General features: G+C 34.9%; 3 protein-coding genes and 1 long non-coding RNA gene across 7 annotated transcripts; 2 read left to right on the forward strand and 2 right to left on the reverse strand.

The window, feature by feature from the left end:
• Positions 1–6,179: 6,179 nt before the first annotated feature.
• On the forward strand, positions 6,180–7,556 carry LOC130719699 (uncharacterized). The gene has a single exon (XM_057570311.1). It carries the CDS (start codon positions 6,180–6,182, stop codon positions 7,554–7,556), a length of 1,377 nt encoding a protein of 458 aa, XP_057426294.1.
• Positions 7,557–7,994: 438 nt separating this feature from the next.
• Positions 7,995–8,914, reverse strand: LOC130716628 (22.0 kDa class IV heat shock protein). Its single transcript, XM_057566610.1, has one exon. The coding sequence runs from the start codon at positions 8,796–8,798 to the stop codon at positions 8,193–8,195; it is 606 nt and encodes a 201-aa protein (XP_057422593.1). The 5' UTR covers positions 8,799–8,914; the 3' UTR covers positions 7,995–8,192.
• A 643-nt stretch (positions 8,915–9,557) lies between these two features.
• Positions 9,558–13,429, reverse strand: LOC130718933 (pheophytinase, chloroplastic). 3 transcript variants are annotated; one of them, XM_057569584.1, is made up of 6 exons: positions 12,789–13,429; positions 11,804–11,915; positions 11,623–11,716; positions 11,314–11,491; positions 11,050–11,119; positions 9,558–9,860 (listed from the first exon to the last, which is right to left on the reverse strand). In XM_057569584.1, the coding sequence occupies exons 1-6, from the start codon at positions 13,220–13,222 to the stop codon at positions 9,750–9,752; spliced, it is 999 nt and encodes a 332-aa protein (XP_057425567.1). In that variant the 5' UTR covers positions 13,223–13,429; the 3' UTR covers positions 9,558–9,749. The 3 variants fall into 3 exon arrangements, with proteins under 3 accessions (XP_057425567.1, XP_057425566.1, XP_057425568.1); XM_057569583.1 differs by lacking the exon at positions 9,558–9,860 and adding an exon at positions 10,254–10,841 and having other exon boundaries at positions 12,789–13,414; XM_057569585.1 differs by lacking the exon at positions 9,558–9,860 and adding an exon at positions 10,698–10,970 and having other exon boundaries at positions 12,789–13,427.
• A 4,262-nt stretch (positions 13,430–17,691) lies between these two features.
• On the forward strand, positions 17,692–19,070 carry LOC130721005 (uncharacterized). 2 transcript variants are annotated; one of them, XR_009013316.1, is made up of 4 exons: positions 17,692–18,117; positions 18,195–18,264; positions 18,365–18,423; positions 18,853–19,070. It is a non-coding gene; the product is annotated as an uncharacterized LOC130721005 (long non-coding RNA). The 2 variants fall into 2 exon arrangements; XR_009013317.1 differs by having other exon boundaries at positions 18,195–18,423.
• Positions 19,071–21,688: the final 2,618 nt, after the last annotated feature.

Here is a 21,688-nt window from a genome sequence, read left to right on the forward strand (position 1 = left end):
TTTGCCACGCTATGGCCCTTCATTCTTCATTCACCAGGTGTTAGAATTCAAGTGTGAGTAAAAACCTTTTAAAAAGTCACACATTGACCGAAAATGTGAGTGTACAATAATTTATAAATGAAATGCGAGTGTTGAATAATTTATAAGTGAAATGATTAAGTGAAACTGCAGATGATGGCCAAGACGGCTTCGACGCCATGGTCCATGGTGGGAAGAGAGAGAGAGAAAGAGGTTCTTACAGGATGAGAGAAAAATGATTTAGTGTAAGAATAAAATGGAAGATGGGTGAGTGAATTTTCGTGGAATGTGTGTGGTGGGAAATAAGACTTGACGAGACAACGAAAATACAAAAATATTTCAAGAACAAACGTGGACTACAAATAAATGTAACAATTTTAAAAAATATCATAATAAAATAAGAAAAAAGATCACGGTAGATCAAAACACATTGTACTACTTAAATTTTTTTTTTATTCAAAACACATATATTTAAAACAATTGTTAAGATGTATTTACTCAAAAGATTAAAAAAAAATAGTGTTACAAAACATTAAGAATTAAAATTTTAATAAACAAAAAACAACTAATAAAATAAATTAATTTATGTTTATTTACAAATGCAAAATTATAATTCACTTTAAAATTAAATGCAAAAAAAAAATACAAACATAACTAAAAATCAAAATATAACTAAAGTCACCCGTGCAGGGCACGGGTAATTCCACTAGTTTTTTCTATTTGAGTGTTGAAGTGCCTACCCACCTTTGACGTCTATCACCTATAAATCAGGAAAGAGATTTACTGGAATAATGTTTGGTGACATATGTTTTCCACCTCCACCTTTGAGTAAATATGAAGAGAAAAGAGATAAATGAGTGATATGATATATGATGTGATAGAAAATGCAGAGAGATATGAAGAAAAATGTGTGGAAATAAGATGAAAGAGAAAGTGAAGTGTAAATGAATCATTTCTCATTGGAACACTGATCTGAAAGCACATGCGGTTATGATTTGTTCACACATCTATTTCTCTATCATCTCATTTTCACTCATGTTCTCTTTCTTTCTATCTCTCTTCTTTTTCTATCACATCCCTATCATATCTCTCATTTCTCTCTCTTTTCTCTTTAATCTATGAGGTGGAGGTGAAATTGGATGATAAACAAACAATCAAATTCGTGTTCCAATCACAACGAAATGTTCTTCTACAATTGTGTAATGTTGTTGTTAGCCGCATATCAATTTTAGCGGCTTGGAAAGAAAAAATATTGTAGCATACGAATGTCCACATTTACTCCGGCGATGGACCAATGCCAAAAAAAGGTAAAGTATAAGGACCAAAAACTTATTTAAGCCTTAAATAAACTACAAAGCCACTACAGAACAAATATCAAATCTCTTAATGAAAGAGTTTCTAACTTACTATTAGGAACCTCAACAGTAAACATGTCAAGTTTAGCTAAGCTATTTTTAGACTTAACTAGCCAGTTAGTGACTCTATTGCAATCTCTTGGGATGCACCTAACAGACACCATCCAATCTCGTATAAGGAGGCTATTGATCTCCCTTATCCTGGTGACAAACCTGCTCGAGTTGGGATGGCTCTCGAATAACAATCAAGTTAGCGTACTCACGATAGTTATGTTTGTAGAAAGTAATTCCACACTTTTTTTTTTTTGATATTAAGTAATTCCACACTTTGTCTTTGCGGAATTGCTTTTTAAAAAAATTGTTCTGTAGTTTTACAAAATCTAAACATCAGCAAGGGTATTTTCGAAAAGGGGATTGTATGTAAATGCAAGATGGTGGTATTAAAATCAATCATGAAATTGGCACGCAGATGGTGGAGCTAGTGATGGGAACGCAAGATGCATGTGGGTTTATATTGGCAGCGTGATGAAATTCAGCGTATCCGAGGTATGCTCTGACGCGAGTGGCATGTGACTGTGCATTATATCCCCGTGAGAGCAACATGGTTGCAGATGCTTTGGCGAGATATGCTACGAGAGCGCGACGTGGGTGGCAAGTTTGGAAGTTACCTCCCGCGGTCATTGTTCCCCTCCTTTGTCAGATGTTCTTTCTTAGCTTTGTTTAATTTTCCGTTGTAACAAAAAAAAAATCAATCATGAAGAATTTATACTAAGTGAAGTTCCAATCTCTCACCTCTCGGATTACTCATAAACAATATCTTTATTTTATTTTCTTACGTCAAAAAGATGAATTGCACCCGGATTGATCCCTGAATCTCCCCACCCCAACCCATATTCCCCTACAACATCTTTATTTTAAAAAAAAAGATTTTTCTATTTTTATTTTCTGTTCTCATTTATATTTTTATTTAAAAAATGTGTTCGTAAATTTCGCTTATATTTTCTGAAAACGTTGAAAATGATTATTTTTATTTTTTAGTCCATTTTAAAAATAAAATAAAGAAAATATTTTTAAAAATTCAACTTTAAGTGTAGTAGAAAATGAGCAAATCAAAACAACCTCTTTCGTTAAAAAAATGAGAATATAAAGTTCAAAATATAGTGGTGATTTTTTTGTGCAAATAAAATAAAAACAATTACAATCTAAGAAATGTGTGCCCAAAAAAAAAAATCTGCTAACAACATATGGGAACGACCCCTTCAAAGAAATATCCCAAAGTGACAACAAAGATAAATTTGAAAACTTATTTTATCAATTTAAAATTTATTTAATCTTTTTATAAATTTTTTTGGTAGTTTTATTATAATCAAAAACAGAAAACCAATCTTTCCAATATATTAAAAAAAAACAGAAAATCAAAAAAATATCTTTTAAAATTTGAAAACAAAAAGTAATTTGAGAAAATAAAAAATATTCCATATTTGTCCTTGAAGAATGATTGCTCCTTCTAGTTATATATAGCATTGAAATATTTTCCTCTCAGGGTTGGCTACAACTTCAAGTCTCACGGAGTGGCGCGCACCTTAACCAACACTCACCTGTTCTTTCTTCTTCCTTTATAAATTCTCCTCTTCTGCTTATTTCATAAGCATAATCGTTTTAGGTTTCCAAACCCTTCTTCATGCCAAAAAGATTTGGGACCATCGAGTATTGAGTTTTTTCAGCAATCGGTAACTTTAAATTCATATAATGATTTTGTCTTTTACGTACGTGATCTTTTCTTTCTTTATATATCCTGGGAACACTGATTGGTTGTATTGAATTTTGATTCTAGAAACTAGAAAAAATGTTGCATTTAGGGTTTATGTTTATTTTAGTTTGTTTTTACTCTTGATTCTTCAAGAGTATTTCTTGATATGGTAGAGTTTAATCATTGTCACTCATATTATTCTAATAAAAAAGTGAAATTTCAGCACATATATTGTGCGTTATCTTTATAGTTGCATCTTTTATGAGGACTCAAGTTACTAGGGCAATTATAGATATTACTATTTCTATATTTCAGTTTGATATTTAGATCCATGCTTAGAATATTCTCTTGTTTAGGCCACATGTAGGGTTATCGTTGACTCTAGGAAGAAGATAATAGTATAAATATTGTAAATCTCCCATTTTAAATTAACAAGTAAAACTAAGAGATAAAATGAAAAGGAAAATTAAGAGCAGAAAATAAAATGAGGTTTTTACCAATATTCTTGTTAGTTCATAATGGAAGAGAATTACAATATTTATACTAACAACTTCTTCCTAGAGGTAAAGATAACCTACATGTGACTGAAGGTGTGAAAAACGACTAGAAGGGGGGGGTTGAATAGCGTTTTCAATATAAAAACTTTCCCCTTAAGATTTAAAGTAAATCTTTTCGGTTTCTCTAAGATAGATGGTGCAGCGGATAAAGATAGAGAGAAGAGAAAAGCACACAAGTATTTTATCCTGGTTCACTTGATAAATCCCTCAAGCTAATCCAGTCCACCCGTTAAGGTGATTTCTTCCTTCTTAGAATGAAGGCAATCCACTAATCAGATAATTGTTACAACTGCACTTGAAACCTACAAGTGACTAACAATACACTGACTTAGCTATCACTAAGATTCACTCTCTTAGTCTTCTCTAGGATCCGATCAACCTTGATCTCCTAAAGGAATCACCACTAAGATTCACTCTCTTAGTCTTCTTAAGGATACTGACCTACCCGGTCCCTTAAGGAAAATCAAACAACTGTTTGAGGTTGGTGTTTACAAAGGTTTGCTTCTAAATAAGCTGAGTGTAAACTAAATAAGAACAGATGAAGAAAGTAGAGGCTTGAATCTTTTCTTGTATTGCAGCTCTTGATTTCTCTCACTCTTAGTCTTTCTTCTTTTCTTCAGCCTTTTATAGTCCAAGGTGCAAAGGATATTTCTGTTGAGAGAATATGACCGTTGGAGGGCATTTCTGGAACTTCCAGAACCTGCTGTGGCTGAACCTTGGTAGGTAGGCTTTTCAGAATAGTACACTGCTCTTGTACTTCTCGATAGAGACATTTGCCTTTAACCATTGACTTCTGATCAGAGTTATGCTTCGTGTTGGAACTTGTGAAGCTTGGTGATCAGAGTCAGAGGGATGCTTGGATCCTCTGACCTTCGTAACTTCTGCTTCTGGACCTTCAGAGCTTCTGAACCTTCAGAGCCTCTGGTCCCTCAGAGCTTCTGGTCTTCAGATCTTCTGATCCTCAGATCTTCTGATCCTCTGATCTTCTGATCCTCTGATCCTCAGATCCTCTGATCTTCAGATCCTCTGATCTTCAGATCCTCTGATCCTCAGATCCTCTGATCTTCAGATCCTCTGATCTTCTGATCTTCTGATCTTCTGATCTTCTGATCTTCAGAACTTCTGACGAATATATCTTCTGGTGTCAGAATCAGAACCTGTTTGTCAAAACACTCAAGACAAACATTAGAGTATCATAGTTGTTCATCCACAAATAAATACTTGTTATCATCAAAACATAGAGTTGTACCACATGACCAAATCTTGATCTTACAATCTCCCCCTTTTTGATGATGACAAAACCATGTATTTTGATGAACAACTCTAAACAAATAAACTGAATACACTCAGAGTATAAGGTATCAGAGTTAAAACTTATCCTGATGTGTATAGTTTATCTTGCTCCTTCTGAATCCAAGACTCGTGCTTGATTCTGAGCTAAGCTCCCCCTGAATCTAGTACTTAATATCAACGTTAGTAATATCTAGATTCTGAGCTAAATAATATAGGAGTTGTCAAGATACTATAAGTTCTCCCCCTTTTTGTCATAAGCAAAAAGAATGAAGGTGGAAAAAAAATAGTAAGAGTAAAAGACGAAATACTCCCCCTCAGAAGTAATACCAAGGGATACTTGGCTTCTGATTAGCATATCTTCTGATGAGAGCAGAAGTGTGGTTCTGGTGATATCTCCGTTCTGGACAAAATTTCATCTTCAGATACTTCAGAATGAGAAGCTAGGAACCTACTCTTCTTCTGATGACGCAAGTCAGAAGTTGTAGTAGCATCTTCTGATGTTGTTGCTTCTGGTTCGTCAAGTTCTGAGTCTTTGTTTCTTTCTGAAACGGTCATGCTCATCTCTGCAAGCTTTTTCAGCTAGCTTTGACTTGTCAGAGTCAAGCTTATCATTAATTCTAACATGAATAGCGTTCAGAATATCAACAGAGGGGTTCATATCAAAAACCAATGATTCCTTGACCAAATCTTGATCTTACAGTGACCACATCATAAACAAGAGAATATTCTAGAATATGGATCTAAATAACAAACTGGAAATAAAACATAAAAATCGTAATAACATAGAAATAGTAATATCTAACTATAATGGGTCTAGTAACTTGACGCTCATAAAAAATGTAGCTATAGAAGTTCATTAAGGATGCAACCCTCTACTAACTTCAAGCTAAGTATGCGGTTTTCTAACATCTAACAAGTTAAGCCAATGAGATGGACTCATCTCATTTATGTGTCAAACATTCATCTTTGATTTCACATTAAAACACTCTATAATCACTTCTAATTAGAAACTACACATTTAAATTTCTAAGTATAAAGGTGAATTGAATCAATTGTAAAAAACCTAACATTCAGTTAAACCAGCCATGTTATTCCCATAAACGCTATTGCCTTTAGAATTGTCTCTCTTGAATTAAAGTTGCTTTCTTTGATAATGCTCTTGTGAATTTCTGAACAGGAACTCATCTAACTGTGTAAGACTTGTTGATGGGGTATACTGAGAAAGAACAAGAAAAGGACACTACACAAATGGAGTCCAATAAGGATGAGGCCACCAGAGCTAAAGAAATTGCTGAGAGCAAGTTCATTGCAAGGGACAATTTGGATGCAAGGGAGGTTACTTTGGAGGCCCTAAATTTGTATACTAAAGGTAATCCTCACATATATACAGCAATTGATGTGACTTTTGCTGCCTTAACCAAGCGAAAGGGGGAAACATATTGGTATGGTGTACTTGGTGTGGATCCTCTGGCTGATGATGACACTGTGAGGGAAAGATATAGAAAGCTAGCTCGCATGCTTCACCCTGATAACAACACGTCCTTTAATACAGATGTGGCCTATAAACTGATCTTAGAGGCATGGAGTGTACTATCAGATAAGACTAAAAGGGCAGCATATGATGAGAAGATAAATGTAAAAGAATTAACACAACATGCAAGGACTCAAGAGGGAACTGCTAAAGAACATGTTTCAAACCCTTTCTGTGAGTCCATGACATTTTTGAAAACTTGTCATCGATGCAGAATATGGTATGAGTACAGCATAGTTTATCTCAACCGTAAACTCAAGTGCAAAACCTGCAAAGCGATATTGTCCGCTGTAGAAATAGCTCCACCTGATGTGACTGATATTAGACCAGCTCCACCTGTAACTGATATTAGAGTTGCAGCCCAAAAGACACTTATAAAGCAGCAGCTACTTCTGTATTACCATAGAAAATTTATTTTAAAAAGGATGATTCCAACCCCAATTGGTCCGATCTCAAGAACTTCTGGTGTTTCCTCTTTGTCTCAAGCTAAAATTGTGGTTAGGCTTCATGAGAAAGTGAAGCGACAACGTGAGGAAGAAGAAGCAGCTATGAAAATGGAGGTGGAGGGGGACTTGTGCAATAAGCTGAATGATCTTGGTAAAGACTTTTTCTCTGGTCCTGCTAAGAGAAGAAGGGGCACGGAGGATTCAAGCTTGAGCAGCCATGATGTGGTTGGAGCATCTAACTCATGCAAATCTAGCCAGGGAAATTTTGAATCTAGTTGCATATATAAGACCATTAACAGTGCAGAAGTTGTCTCCCACAATGAACATCAGAATCTTCTTATGGAGAAAGCTATAAATGATATTAGCAAGAAACTAAGTGAAATGGAGACAAATCCTACTGATGAAACAGCAGTGAAAGAGAGTGGAAATGACTATCAGAAAGCAAATGGGAAAGAGGATGCCATGGTTAAGGTGAACAATGAGGATGCCATTGCTAAAGCAACAGCAGATAATAGCATGGCAGAAGATAATGGGGAGGAATTGATCAGTGATATGAGAAAACTTGGGGAAGATAAGGAGGGAAATAACAAAGATATCCAGAAATGAGAAACTTTGGAAGAGGCAAATTGGTAGAATATGCTGGAGCTAGAAGCAGCAAGAATGTGTAGCATGCTGGAGCTAGAAGCAGAAAGAATGAGTAGCATGCTGAACACATAACAACTGTATATAATAGTCTAGCTGCAATTTTTCAAACTACCCATCCTTTTATTGCTTAATTATAATTGGTTGCAAGTTTATTTCAATTTTCTCAAGTCATGTTTTTTCTTACTTGGTTTTATGGGTTAGTATTTTGGATCATTCTGGAGTCATACTATTTACTTGATTTAGTCGAATTTTTATTGTATAGTTTCTACAACAATGAAGAATTTGTCTGTCTAGTTGAGTTTGGTAATTAATTTTGTTACTATGTTCCACCTTAAGACAAAATCTTCACAACTATTTTTGTTATATGGAAAAATATAATTGAAAAGAAGACATCTTAAATATCTTACATAACAAGGAAACTCCTCTTCATTAGGATATTAGGAAAGGCTATACAACACTGAACTCACACTTCAGCAACAATGGTCAACAAGTGACACATTCCATCAAAACAACCAAGATCTTGGGTGAAAACCCTTTTATTCACACAGAATTAAAAAGCACTTTTCTTTTCATCACTGATTATTCACCACTAATATTTCAAAGCTCCTGCTTGGCCCCATCATTGGTGAGCTTGGCTGGTTGCTCACCCTCCCCTGCAATGCTCACAACCCTTGGACCTCTGATCTTATCAGGTGACAACTTGTTCAGTGTCAGAGTAAGCACCCCATTCTCCAGCTTAGCCTTGACAGAATCCATGTCCACATTCTCAGGCAACCTGAACTGCCTCCAGAATTTTCCACACGACCTCTCCACCCTGTGCCAGTGTTCCCCTTTCTTCTCCTCCTCCTTCTTCCTCTCTCCACTCACTCTCAGCACCCTGTTCTCATCCACCTCTATCTTTATCTCTTCTTTCTTCAACCCTGGCACGTCCAGCATCATAACATGCCCCTCTGGTGTCTCCTTCCAGTCTACTCTAGCAGGTGACAGAACCATGGATGGCTCATCTTTGTCAACCCCAAATGGAACTTGCTCCAGCACACGAAATGGGTCTGGGAAGCGATCAGACCAGAGATCAGACAAGAGACTGCTTGGAGAATCTATAAATGGTAGCACCAGAGACCCATTTGCTATGGAAGGAAAATTACCAGCAACAAGAAGCAAGAAAAATGGCACCAGCAACATGTTGAATGGTTGTAGCCTCATTTTTATAATGGGAATTTTAAGTTTTTTCTCTTTTGGTATTTGAGGAAGTGGTTGATGATGATAGATAATGGTGGTGATTCAGTTTTTGTTTTCAAGTAGGTGAAGACAGAAGTACATGTCTAGTGAATATATAGTGTGTGGAGAGGCACAAGTGGCCAAACGTTAGGCCAGGTTCTTGAAGGTTCCATTGCATATGGATGCTACAGAGTGATATAGAAGTGTTTTACTCTAGATAGATGAAGAAAGTTCCAGCTTAGGATCATGAATGTTGAAAGGTTATAGAGGGTGCCAGAGTTTTCCATCCTGTTCCAGAGGCTTCATGGGTAAGATAGTGCCTACAGGCTCCAGGTGCCATAATGTGGTTCATCATCTTAGAAAGTAATTGGAAGGATCCTATTAAAAAAAATGTTCATTGGAAGGATCTAACGAGTTATTTACCAAAAGATGGGGTAAAATAATTTAAGTCTAGTGTCAATAGCATAATTTATGGCTACTAGTATGCAGTTTTTACTTACTATTGTCCAATTATACAACATGCTCATAAAAAATGTAAATCGAGAGAAATTTTTCAATTATAAAATCCAAAAGCATTTAAGTAAGTAAGTGACTGAACTTTTTATTGGGAAATAGCATAAATAATACTCATTGTAGGGTATCTAGGTTTAATCCTTCTCGGTAATTTTTATTTAAAAAAAATAAATGTATCCTTCATCGAGATAATCTTGTCCAAGTTGAGCAGGATTATCATGAGCAACAAAGTTTTCCTTACCAAATTTTAATACAGTTGTATTACGTACAATGATTCGAACACAAGACATTTGTTTAAGCTAGAATTAATCTACGCGTGAATTACATTTGTAGTGATCCAAAGGCACACGAACTCAAACCATAAAATATTATGTGGACTGTGAAATTTTGTTGACTGAGATAAAAATCAACAACTTAATAATTTCAGATCGAACATGTTGACTCTTCTTGAATTCCTTCACCTTTATTCATCTTCTTTGTATGTGATGGCTGGATATAGAAATTGTATGGTAGACTGCTAAAGAGTGTATAGACCTACATTATGAAAGAAAGAGATAAAGAAAAGTAATTGATGTGAGATAATATATGATGTGATTTAATCAGAATTGAGTGATAGAGATTAGAGAGAAAAATGTGATGTTTGAGCCGTTAAGGTATCATAAGCGCCCTGACATGTGTATCCTGCACCAGGGTATGCAAAGACACTGTGTTCATTTTAGGTCTAAGTTGTAATATATGATAAATAAATGTAGATTAAGTTATAATCTTACTTGTCTAGTTTAGAGAGTAGTAAATTTTAAAGGGTCTTATTCAGATATCAAATGTTCTCAAAAAAGAGTATATATATGAACTAGAACTTACACGCATACATCTCAGTTTCTCAGATTTCTCAAAAAGTAACAATGCTGGTCTAATTACCATTATACATTACACGCATAAATTGAGTAATGCTTGCATATAGATGGTGGCACAAACCTCATAAGTGTCAACGTTCAAAGATGATGACAAAAAAACACATCAAGGCAAATACAACATTATAACCAAAACATAGCTTTATAATTTGCACATAATCTATCTTCCAAGACAGTTGGTAGTGTAAATGAATATAAATAAAATTATGACATATCTATACAGATGGAATATTCGTGGGGGTTTAAAGGCTTGAGTCACTGATTATGCAGCTTGTGAGTACTCCACACTCTGCTATGACCTTGGGAGACTGGCCAACCAAGGAAGCAACTTTTCATGGACTATTTCAGGCCTGTCATCATGAGGGCAATGTCCAACCCCTTCAAGCATGAAGAGTTTAACATTTTCTTGCTGAGAAGGCAATGCTGAAAAGAACTTGCCAACAGGCCCATCAATGGGAGTAAAAGGGTCTTGATCTCCCCATAAAAGCAAAACCGGCAAGGAAATTTTAGGCATCAACTGCACTGGATTAGGCCCTGGCGGCCCCGTTACAATGGATACAAATGCATCTAAGGCCCCTGGTTCATCCGCTGGTCCCCTAATGATCTACATATGCAGAATCAAAATGAAAATTCTTCGTGCATGTCTGAAAATTCTTCAAGGGAAAATCAATTCTAAGGAGAAACTTTTGCGAGTAGCTTCTGGATACCAGGATTGATTTTGAGAAAAGAGGAACTGATCCAAACATGTTATAAGTAAATGATGTTTAACAAAGGGAGTTTAAAAGAAAAACAAGTAAACGACATAGTATTACCTCCACAAGTTCATCATCCACAGACTCCTTATTTGAATACACTGAACTCAAAATGTTCTTCAAATTCTCTCTGCATTTAAGCAACACAATTTTAAGAAGCCTTTTCAGATGCATGACGGAAACTATGGCATAACATTTGTTACAAGTATAATATAAAACAGTTCATGTGTCTCCACCTAATAGCTTAAACTTTTGAGATAGTTGGTTCATGATATGGTATCAAAGCATTTATGAAAAAGTGGTCTAAAGTTCAATCCTTGTTACCTCTGTTTAACACGCTCAAAAATTGCTGAGGCAATTCCCTTTTGCTTTAATAAGAAATCAATCAGTAAAAGTAAGGGTAATAGTAACTTGATTCTCCAGTCATCAACAATTGCTTTGTTGTTCATGCCCCCAGCGCAGTTCAACAGCACAATTCCTCTAACAAGAGTTTGATTTGAATCTGGTTGGAGACTATAATAATTCACGGATAAGGCAAAAAAGAAGTTTCTGATCCAAACTCTATATCATGTTTAACTGATTGACAGAATATAATGTTACATCTCCAGCTACTAGGGGATGTACCAAACATACCTGAGGCAGCAATAACACAAGCAAGACTTCCAACAGAGTTTCCCATTAGTACAGTTGGCTTCTGAATAACTTCTTCCAAGAAATCCAGGATCAGCTGTATAAATTGAAAACATGTTACAAGGTAAGTTTGTGATGCTGGAAGGTTGATGTACAACAAATTAAATGCTCAACAATTAAATACCTCAGCCCATGTTTCCATGGTGTATGGAAATCCTGGAGGCTTATCTGAAGCCCCAAAACCAAGGAGATCAATAGCATAAACAGTGTTACTCTGTGCCAGTGTGTTGATATTCCTGGAAAAACCAAAACAGTCTTATTTAATAGTTCAATGCAATGGCTAATAAACGGTGACTTTTGAGGTATTTGTTGTGAAATTCAAACTTTTTCTAATGACATGAGAATACATGATTGAGTGGTATTGTAAATAACATTTTAGGTTGAGTATTAAATTTCCAAAATCAATTTGCAAGCAAGATCAATAAATACATCATTGAGAGCTTATAACCCAGATGTTTACTCTAAACTCTAAAGTCTAAAGCCTCTTCTTTTCTTAACCTTTTCTGCACCATCGAGAGGACACTTCACCATTGCTGGGAGAGGGTGATTGATATTTCTAATTACAAACTTAAAATTTAGTCAAGTGATATATTTCCTAATATAATTGACTTACATTTGAACATGATTTAATTGGTATAATTTACAACAGCAAAAGATCTAAAAAAATAAATAAAGAGGAGGGGTTGATATTAAAATCATCAACTTCTTGATGAAATGATCCACTGCCTACTGCCTAACAACATTTCTTTTACCAAGATATTCACTACGGACAGCAGTGACTAATCCTCTCATCGCGGGTGTTTGCACTAAGTCATAAACTGCCGATAACAAAATATGTTTCATTCTCATTTGAGAGGATCGAACCCCGGCCTCATGATTAAGGGAGGGGAACAATCACCACGCCAAGCCGTTTGGTTCTACTACCTACTCTGCATATATTATTATTATTTATTTTTTAATCTTTTTGTGTGGCTAGCAACATACCACCAAAAAGTGATCATCAAGGACAATAATATCCAAAAAAATTAACAAAATGGGTGGATGAGAAAACAGCAATTGAGATAAGAAACACTTGGACACATCAATTGGCATATTCAACTTTAACATACCTGCGCCAGTGAGGAATGGAGGCACCGAAGCCATGTACAAGTAACAGAGGAGGTTTATTGGGCTGCAACTTCAGGGGAGAATCTGCATCACCTGAAACAAAGTAATTGATAGAATACTGACCCTTCCACTTCCATGTAAGACACTTCTGTTTTATCTTTTCAACCTCAGAAAGGGAACCATCTGCATCAGAAGCTTCTGTGGAAGTTGGAGTTGTAGCAGAAGAAGAAGTGGAATTGATAATGAAACTTGCACCACCACCATTGCTTTTGCTTATTTTTTGGCTAGGAATTTGATAGCATGGAAGAGAAGCATTTCTTGGTACTGTAGTTCTAGTGGAGATGAAGAAGGCTCTGCTGTTGAGACTTGCTAACTGTGAAGAATGTGTTTGGAAATGCAGAAACCCAAGTGAATGAACAGCACTTGTCACTTCCATTACTTGCTTTGTCTGTCCTCTCTTCACTACTTGTATTTTTTTCTCTCTTATGAGCTCTCAAATTAGTGGGTCGGGCCTAAATGCTGATAGTGATGAGTGAACTAGCCCAACTGAGAAATGCTCTGCTTGGATAAACTGATTTGGAAATTTTATGTAAACATCATAATTTTTTGCAATTGAAAAAAACTATAAATTCTTTGGCAAAACATAACTGATAATTCTCGTATAAGAATGATAGAATATTGATAGTATCACATATAATGGAACCCAACAGGCTGTTTGAAACTCATAGATCGAGAGTTTGATTCTTAGGAACCACATGTGTTTTTGAAGAGATTTTTTGTTTTTACCACACTCGAGTCGAATAAGATTACCTTAATAGAGAATACTTGTGCTTCAAATAAAAAAATAAATGAAGCTGTGAGATCAATGTAGAGAAAAAGAGAGAAATGGAATAAAAATAGAAAAGAATATGAGAGAAGGATAGAGAAATAAAAAGGAAAATCACATGTTAACAGTAATCAAAGAAACTGGTGTAAGAATGCAAGCTATAATATATGTTTTTTTAAATGTTACTATCTTTTTGATAATTTTATTTCACTGTGGAGTCAGGAATATCTATATGTGATATAATTTGCTTTTTCATTGACTAGAGATGTGATTAAATAATTAAGAAGATCTTAATTCAACACCGATCAAGTTTACGCGTTTCGAATATCAAGACCTGACAGGATGCATGAATATTTAATAGTGCCTAGCTTTCAAGCGGGCAACCAATCCTATTGAAGTAAATTATTTGTTGACTATATGATTTAATGTGTTATTTTTTTATTATTTAGTGGAAAAACTATGTTTTCATCTTATTAAATCTTTTAATTATGAAATGAGAAAGTTTTTGACTAAAATTCAGATCTACATAAAAAAAAAATTCACTGAATCTAAAGTATAATACTTGAAATAATGCCACACTAAAACAAACATTTATTTTTCTCATTCTCAAATTAATTCACGTGTCATTCTCAGGTTAATTCTCATAAAAAAAATTCACGTGTCATTTCATTAGATAACTTCTCTTTTGTTGTGTTATTTAATCTTGAAACCGAATTTTAAAATATTTGTCCTAATTATGTAAGATTTACCTATATTACTTCTTACTAAATTTACCCAAATTTATCTCCATTAGATAGCTTTTGATATTTAAATCTGAGAAATGTTTTCATAAAATTTTAAAAGATTTGCCCTAATTATCTAAGATTTACCTAGATTAAATAAAAAACCAAAAAATTAAATAAAAATACCATACAAATTAATTAATAAAAACTATCAAAATCTACCAAATCACAATAAAAATTCATAAAATTATGAATAAAAAAAATCCGAAAATTAAGTAAAAATTTAATAAAATTAAATAAAAATACCATAAGAATTAATTAATAAAAACTATAAAAATCTACCAAATCACAATAAAAACTCATAAAATTCTAAATTAAAAAAATCCGAAAATTAAATAAAAATACCATAAAATATAATTAATACTCTAAAAATAAATTTTTTCTTCCCCCAAAATTTATTTCCATAACAAATCTTGAAACCAATTTTTTAAAGGTAATTTTAAATCTGATAAACTTTTTCATAAAATATTAAAATTTTAAAAGATTTGCCCTAATTATCTAAGATTTACCTAGATTAAATAAAAAACTAAAAATTCAATAGTATCAAATCCACCTTACGGGAAGGTATTCCGATCCTTGATCCGCCGATTCAGGAGCGATTGAAGCCATAAGAATTAATTATTAAAAAAATCAAATCACAATAAAAACTCATAAATCCTTAATTAAATAAAAATCCAAAAGTTCAATAAAAATAACATAAAATTTAATTAATAATCTAAAAATAAACTTTTTCTTCACCTAAAATTTAATTCCATAACAAATCTTGAAACTGATTTTTCAAAGGTAATTTTAAATCTGAGTAACTTTTTCAAAAAATATTAAAATTTTAAAAGATTTGCCTTAATTATCTAAGATTTACCTAGATTACTCCTTACTAATATTGCATCAGCAATCTCCTCCCCTATATGCCTTTATTGTGAACCGATTAGCATGGAGGAAAAATGAGGAAGATCACTCGAGTATGCAACTTGCTTCATGTGGTGCTGATAATTGTGTAAGTGTTTGACATAAATGTTGTTGAGTAATTGGATTATTTTCCTCATCATCTTTTGATATATTTGTTAGAAAGATTTTCTATTCTTATAGCTTTGGCTAAGGAAAATCTATCCCTGCTTGCGTTATTCTTCAAAAATGTGTTTTTTTTGCTTGATGAGTTTTTGTGTGCTGATTAGGGGAGCTTTTGAATTTTCAGATATTTGTGAAAGATGTTTGGAAGGAGTACACAGGGTGGCCATTGAACGACATGGAGGGTTAGTATAAATTCATGATTAAGCATGTACAGTTTTATTGGTCCTCTTCTAATGTTTTTTTAACTTTATGATTAACTTTGATTAGTAGTTTTGCTATCATAATCTAATTCAACTTTGTCCCTTATAAATATGACTTATTCTAGATTCTATGTTTATCTGATACATTGGAGATTAGATATGAGTGTTGATACTTATTAGGAAAAAGAGTCATATGCACCAAATTTATCTTCACCAACAAGTTGGCCCCTGCTATTCTGGTATGTTAACCATTGCTCTTCTATGATTTACATGAAATCACAACTCAGCGTTTAATGGTAATCTTTGTTCTTTTTGGAAAATGATTGGTTGGAACTTCTCCAAATACACATGTTGCCATGGCTTCTCTTACTTTTTCTTGCCAGCTACTGCAACAAAAGATGGAATGAATTGAATGGAACCATCTTTATATGTAGATGATTTTATCTACTGTGTCATGTTTTTAGACTCTGTAGGTGAACCATGGAACTGAACTTCTATTGATTTCTTGGGTTTGACCCAAGTTGTAGAATTAAATCATGCAATTTATATTGTGTTAGAAATATATCAAATATTATAAACATTTATGTTTTAAAAAAATGTTTGGACTGTTACCTATCAGAACTTGAAAGTCACATGTTAGGATGTAGTAGAAGAGTAAATTACTTAAGTGCATGTTTGGTACGCTGTATAGTATAAGACTTGATAGAAGATCTGATTGTATTAGGCCTGATAGGATAAGGCCTGTTAAAATTTTAATACTATACAACGTTTGGTCATACACTGTATAATTTGGCGGCGACACTGGTGGTGTGATAGTGGTGGTATTGGAAGGTGATGATGGTGGCAGTGGTGGTGGATGGTGGTGACGGCAGCGGCAGTGGCAGTAGTGGCAATGGTGGTGACAGTGGTGGTGGATGGTGGTGTTGGTGGCGGTGGTGGTGGAGAGTGGGGGCGACGACAATGGTTGTATGAAGGTATCAACGATGATGGTAGTGGTGGAGCATGGTTGCGGTGGCGATAATGGTGGTGGTGGTGGTAGTGATGGTGGAGAGTGGTGGCAGCGGTGGTGGTAGATGGCGGTGGTAGTGGCGATAACGATGACTAGAGCATGTTGGTGGTGGCGGCGAAGGTGGTGTCGGCGGCGGTAGTGGTGGAGACGGTGGTGGTGGTGGAGGGTGCTTGTGGTGGAGGAGACGGTGGTTGTGGTAGTGGTGGTGGCGGTAGTGGTGGAGGCAGTGGTTGTGGTGGTAGTGGTGGAGGCGATGGTGGTTGTGGTGGCGGCGACAGTGGTGGTGGTAGTGATGGAGGCGGTGGTGATGGATGGTGATTGTGGTGGTGGTGGTGGTGCCGACGACGATGGTGGCGGTAGTGACGGTGGTGGTGGTAGTGGTGGAGGCGATGGTGGTGGAGGGTGATTGTGGTGGCAGTTGATTAAATATATTGAAGTAGTTTATGCATTGCACTCTTATCATGCTTTATCTATCATCTATAGGGTGGATTAAATAATCCATCATTTTGATGTATAAGAGGATATTGATGTATAAACTTATACAATACAATGTGAGCACCAAACAATGAATAAGTCCATAATGTATTGTATAAGCTTATACTATCATGCCTAATACGGTGTACCAAACGAGCCCTTAGGGGCTGCTATGTTAGTTATGGGTTATTAATGTATTCTTGCCTTTTCAAATTTTCAGAGAAAATTGAATTTTTTTCTTATACAGATGAATTGATAATGATTTATGATTTGGTTAACTATGTGATTTTTGTTTAGGTAGTGCATGACGTAAATTTCTTCTTTATTATAAGAAAAAAAAATCTGTAGCTAATCTTGGGTTAATTGTAACTTAATTGTTTTTCCCTTTGAGATCACTTAAGGGTTCTTATTATGGGATCAATTGATAAATGACATAAGGGTCTTTAATTTGTAAAGAAAAAGCTTCCATATCAGTGTTTGATTGCTCTTTTTTTTCTTTTCAGATTCTACTAATTCTCTTCATCTTAAAATGTTTGCTCAGTTTTTTATTTAATTTGGCATTTCTTAAACTTCTTTTTATCAGGTACTTCAAGTAGTTTCCATATCCTGATGAAAAGCATATAAAAAGATTTGGGCTATGAGCTAGGTTCAATCATTTGCAAGTCAAGTTTTGGTTTCAAAAGAGAGTATGTAATGTACTGTGTGGAATTTGTGAGCGTTTGTGGATAATTTATAGAAAAACGGTGGTGACAGTGGTAGAGAAATCTGAAAGAGATTTTAATGTAAATGGAGCATGAAATTCTATTTAATGGCTTGAGTGGTGGCAGTAGCCATGTCCCTTGCAATAATTAATGAAACATATATATACTTGTTTTTATATTCAGGTTCAGGGAATGGGACATTGGGCTGGGATTTGAGGGTTCATATAGTTCTTTAGGTGTAGCAAGAGACATTGAGTATCTTCATGATGGGGTAAGGTACAATGTGATCTGCACTAAGATAATTATGTTGTCTTCATCTAGTAATGATTATATATGTTGTCAATTCAGGAAGTTCCTCCTGTAATCCATCGAGATATCAAATCTTCCAATATTCTTTTAGATCAGTCCATATGAGCTGGTAAGCTCTCTCCCTCTACTAGCCTTACTAAAGATATTGGATTTGATAATATTTTATTTGGGTGATATTTCACATGGAGTGGTATCTCATTAATTACAAGGGACAAGCAAGATCTGTTGGAAAGGAAGATATCAGAGCAATTACAAGGGACGCTCTTCGGTAATTGATTGAAACTTCAATGATTAGTTTCAGTGTGCTCATACTTGAAATTATACTGGAAATAACTTTTTTTAGCAGTATATAAAATTTGTTCTTCTGTCATCTATCAGTCGCTGAAGCTTCTATTAGATTTGTTATTTCAGTATCTTCACAATATACAAGTAGAGAAACTTCTGTCATTTCTGTAGTAGTGTTTCTAATTTCTAGTTTCTAGTAAACTTAAGGTGAACCTGCCCTGCCACCCACTAATTTTGGACTTAAACTACTTATCTGTTTCTAGTTTCTAATTATTTTGATAAGTACTAACTTAGTGAGTTTGGTTAAAAGGAAAAATAGGGGACCATGCATATAGTCTTCAATGTTGAGATAAGTTCTATTTTTCCTCTAAACTATGCCTCTTTTTTGATATAATACTGCTTGTGTTTACAGGTTTTGGGTGGATGAGAGTATGAATGCAACAACCACCAAGGCCAACCACAAATCAAGAGGAGTCAGAGACTTGGGAGGATCTTGAAGAATTATTAAAACTTTGCCACACTTTGTTTCTATGTTTAATGTAATAGACTATTTTGCAACTACTAGACTAGTTTAAGTAGTGCATGGTATACTTTTTGTGATGATTCGGTGATGAAGGTGGATATATTAAAATTGAGTGTTTTATTGTTTCCAACCATTTTGATGATTTTGGTTATTACAGGTTTGATGTGAAATTCATATTTCTGTCAAAAAAAAATCCGTCGCAAAACTAATCAATTATTATTGTTAATTTTATATCTATTTCCGTCACTGAACTCATCACTAACTTCCTGAATCCGTCGCTATATTATGGTTGAAACCGTTGCTATATCGGTCGCTAATTTCCGTCGCTAAATCAGTCGCTACTTTCCGTCGCTAAATCAGTCGCTACAAATCGGTCGCTAAGTCGGTCGCTAAATCAGTCGCTAATTCGGTCGCTAAATTTAGCGACGAGGGTTATACCAACCAACGAATTTCGGTCGCTAAATCGGTCGCTAACAGGTTTAGCGACCGATTTAGCCCATTTAGCGACTGATTTGGTCGGTCGCTACAAGACTGTTTTCTAGTAGTGGAACTTGATTTTTTTTTCTTATGGGATTGCAGTTTTAATCCTTATCCTCATCATTTGAAATTTCCACTGTTAATATTATTTCTAACACTTATGTCACTTACAAACAATAATTAGGTTCTGATGCAAAGTATATTATAAACTGTTTGCAGGCTTTTTATTTTGTTATTTTAAAATTTTAATTTGGGTTTGATAATCGAGGGGGAATGGTCAAAGAAGCAATGATCTAATCGAAATATTGAATACTGAAGTAGTAGGAGCCAAAAGGATATTCTCTTATTTTATTTATTTATAGACAGCTTCTAGAGCACGTACTTAAAAGTTAAGGTTTATATAACATGGGGTCACCATCTCCACTTTTTCAAACTACAAAATATTCTACTCTTTGGGATTATATTACCAATATTACCTGCAGTGGATTTTTCTTGATATGCATTATATTTGTCGACTCTATACTTACTCTGCCAATTTTGACTGCTCCTACATATCCTTTTCTTGATATGCATTATATTAACATTTTGATTAGCAATTTTGACTTCTCCAAGTCTGGTTAAACGCAAGCTCTGGTCAACTAGTACGTGCCCATCCTTATTATAATAATTAATATATGTTCTTATGAATTATGAATTAATTAATACCTTAAGTTTGGAATTTGAAGTTGGAACCATGCATGCACGGTCATAATTATCAGTGAGCCAGTGAGACATTTCCTAATTAAGTTGAAGTGCGCTGCTGCTGCATGTGTTTGACATTTCCATAGGTTGTGGCAATTTGTCAAGAAGCAATAATTTAAGTTATGCTTGTTGGGGACATGTTCAAATCCATCCCTGAAGCTGATTCAATTCTACTGCAGGTAGGTAGACATTTATGTAGAGCTAAGTTTAATTCTTTGACTTACTAAAAATTAATTTTCTCGCAGGAGTATCTCATATTGTGAAGTGTGAACATAGAAGAAAAGTGAATGGAATAGATTCATTCTCATCAGTGAAAACAGTGTGAAACAAGATGATTATATACAAGGAAGACTATCTCTCATAACCGAGTTAATTATAACAGAATTTCGAACTCCTATATACCTCAGTGTTGTTAAACTCGTGAGTGATCAGCAGACTCCTAGAAATAAGAATCGTATGAGTCTACGTATTTAGGTCCCAAAACGAGTCTGCTCACACAAACTCAAAAATTCTTTGAATAAAGCAGAATCGTTGCAAATTCAGTAGACCATGATTCCACAACGAGCTAACAAACCTTAGAAGAAATTGTTTTTTTCCTAAATCTCCAAATTAAAAGGGCTAATTAGGGATTGTCCCTAAAATAACTCAATAAACACATGAGAATCGATTCACACATACCCCATTTCTTTAAAGGCTTCGACCCCTTAGAGAAGGAGAAGCATTCTCCGCCACTAAGTGGCGGTGGCGGCAACCACTTCATGTCCTTGCTTGACTGAGTTGTTGAGAGCAATAATAGAAAAGAGAGAAAAGAGAAAGAAAAATCACACAGGAATTTTTAATGTGATTCGGAACACAATGTGTGTACCTACGTCCACGGTTACACTAGGTAGTAATATTTCTTTTGGTGTGTATAATGCTTACAATGAGGCGCTTATATATAGTAGGAGTAAGTCAACCTCCTCCTTATTCTAAGCGATGTGGGACTTACAAATAGACTACATAAGCAATGTGGGACTACAAATAGACTACATAACATAACAATTCTCTCACTTGGAGTCTAATTGTAGTACTTCTTGTAAGCAATAAGCTAATCTGCTCTCCACCTAGTGTAGCGCCTTCGTCTTCAATTATCCTCGAAGGCCAGCTGAGGCAATGCAAAGCCTCAGCTCATCAGCTGTAACAGTCTTGGTCAACATATCAGCTGGATTCTCTGATCCTAAGATCTTCAATAGAGATAATTCTTCATCATTGATAAGTTCTCTGATGAAGTGATACTTCATCTGTATGTGCTTGCATCTGGAGTGAAAGACAGGATTTTTTGCAAGGCAAATAGCACTTTGACTGTCACTAAACAATGGAGGAACTTCTTGTTCTTTTCCCAATTCTTTGAGAAAACTCTTCAGCCATATCATCTCCTTGGCTGCTTCTGAAATGGCAACATATTCTGATTCAGTGGTTGAGAGAGCAACTCTATTTTGAAGTTTAGACTTCCAACTCACAGCAGTTC

The sequence above is a fragment of the Lotus japonicus genome, chromosome 5, assembly GCF_012489685.1.
Source record: "Lotus japonicus ecotype B-129 chromosome 5, LjGifu_v1.2".
Classification (NCBI taxonomy): Eukaryota; Viridiplantae; Streptophyta; class Magnoliopsida; order Fabales; family Fabaceae; genus Lotus; species Lotus japonicus.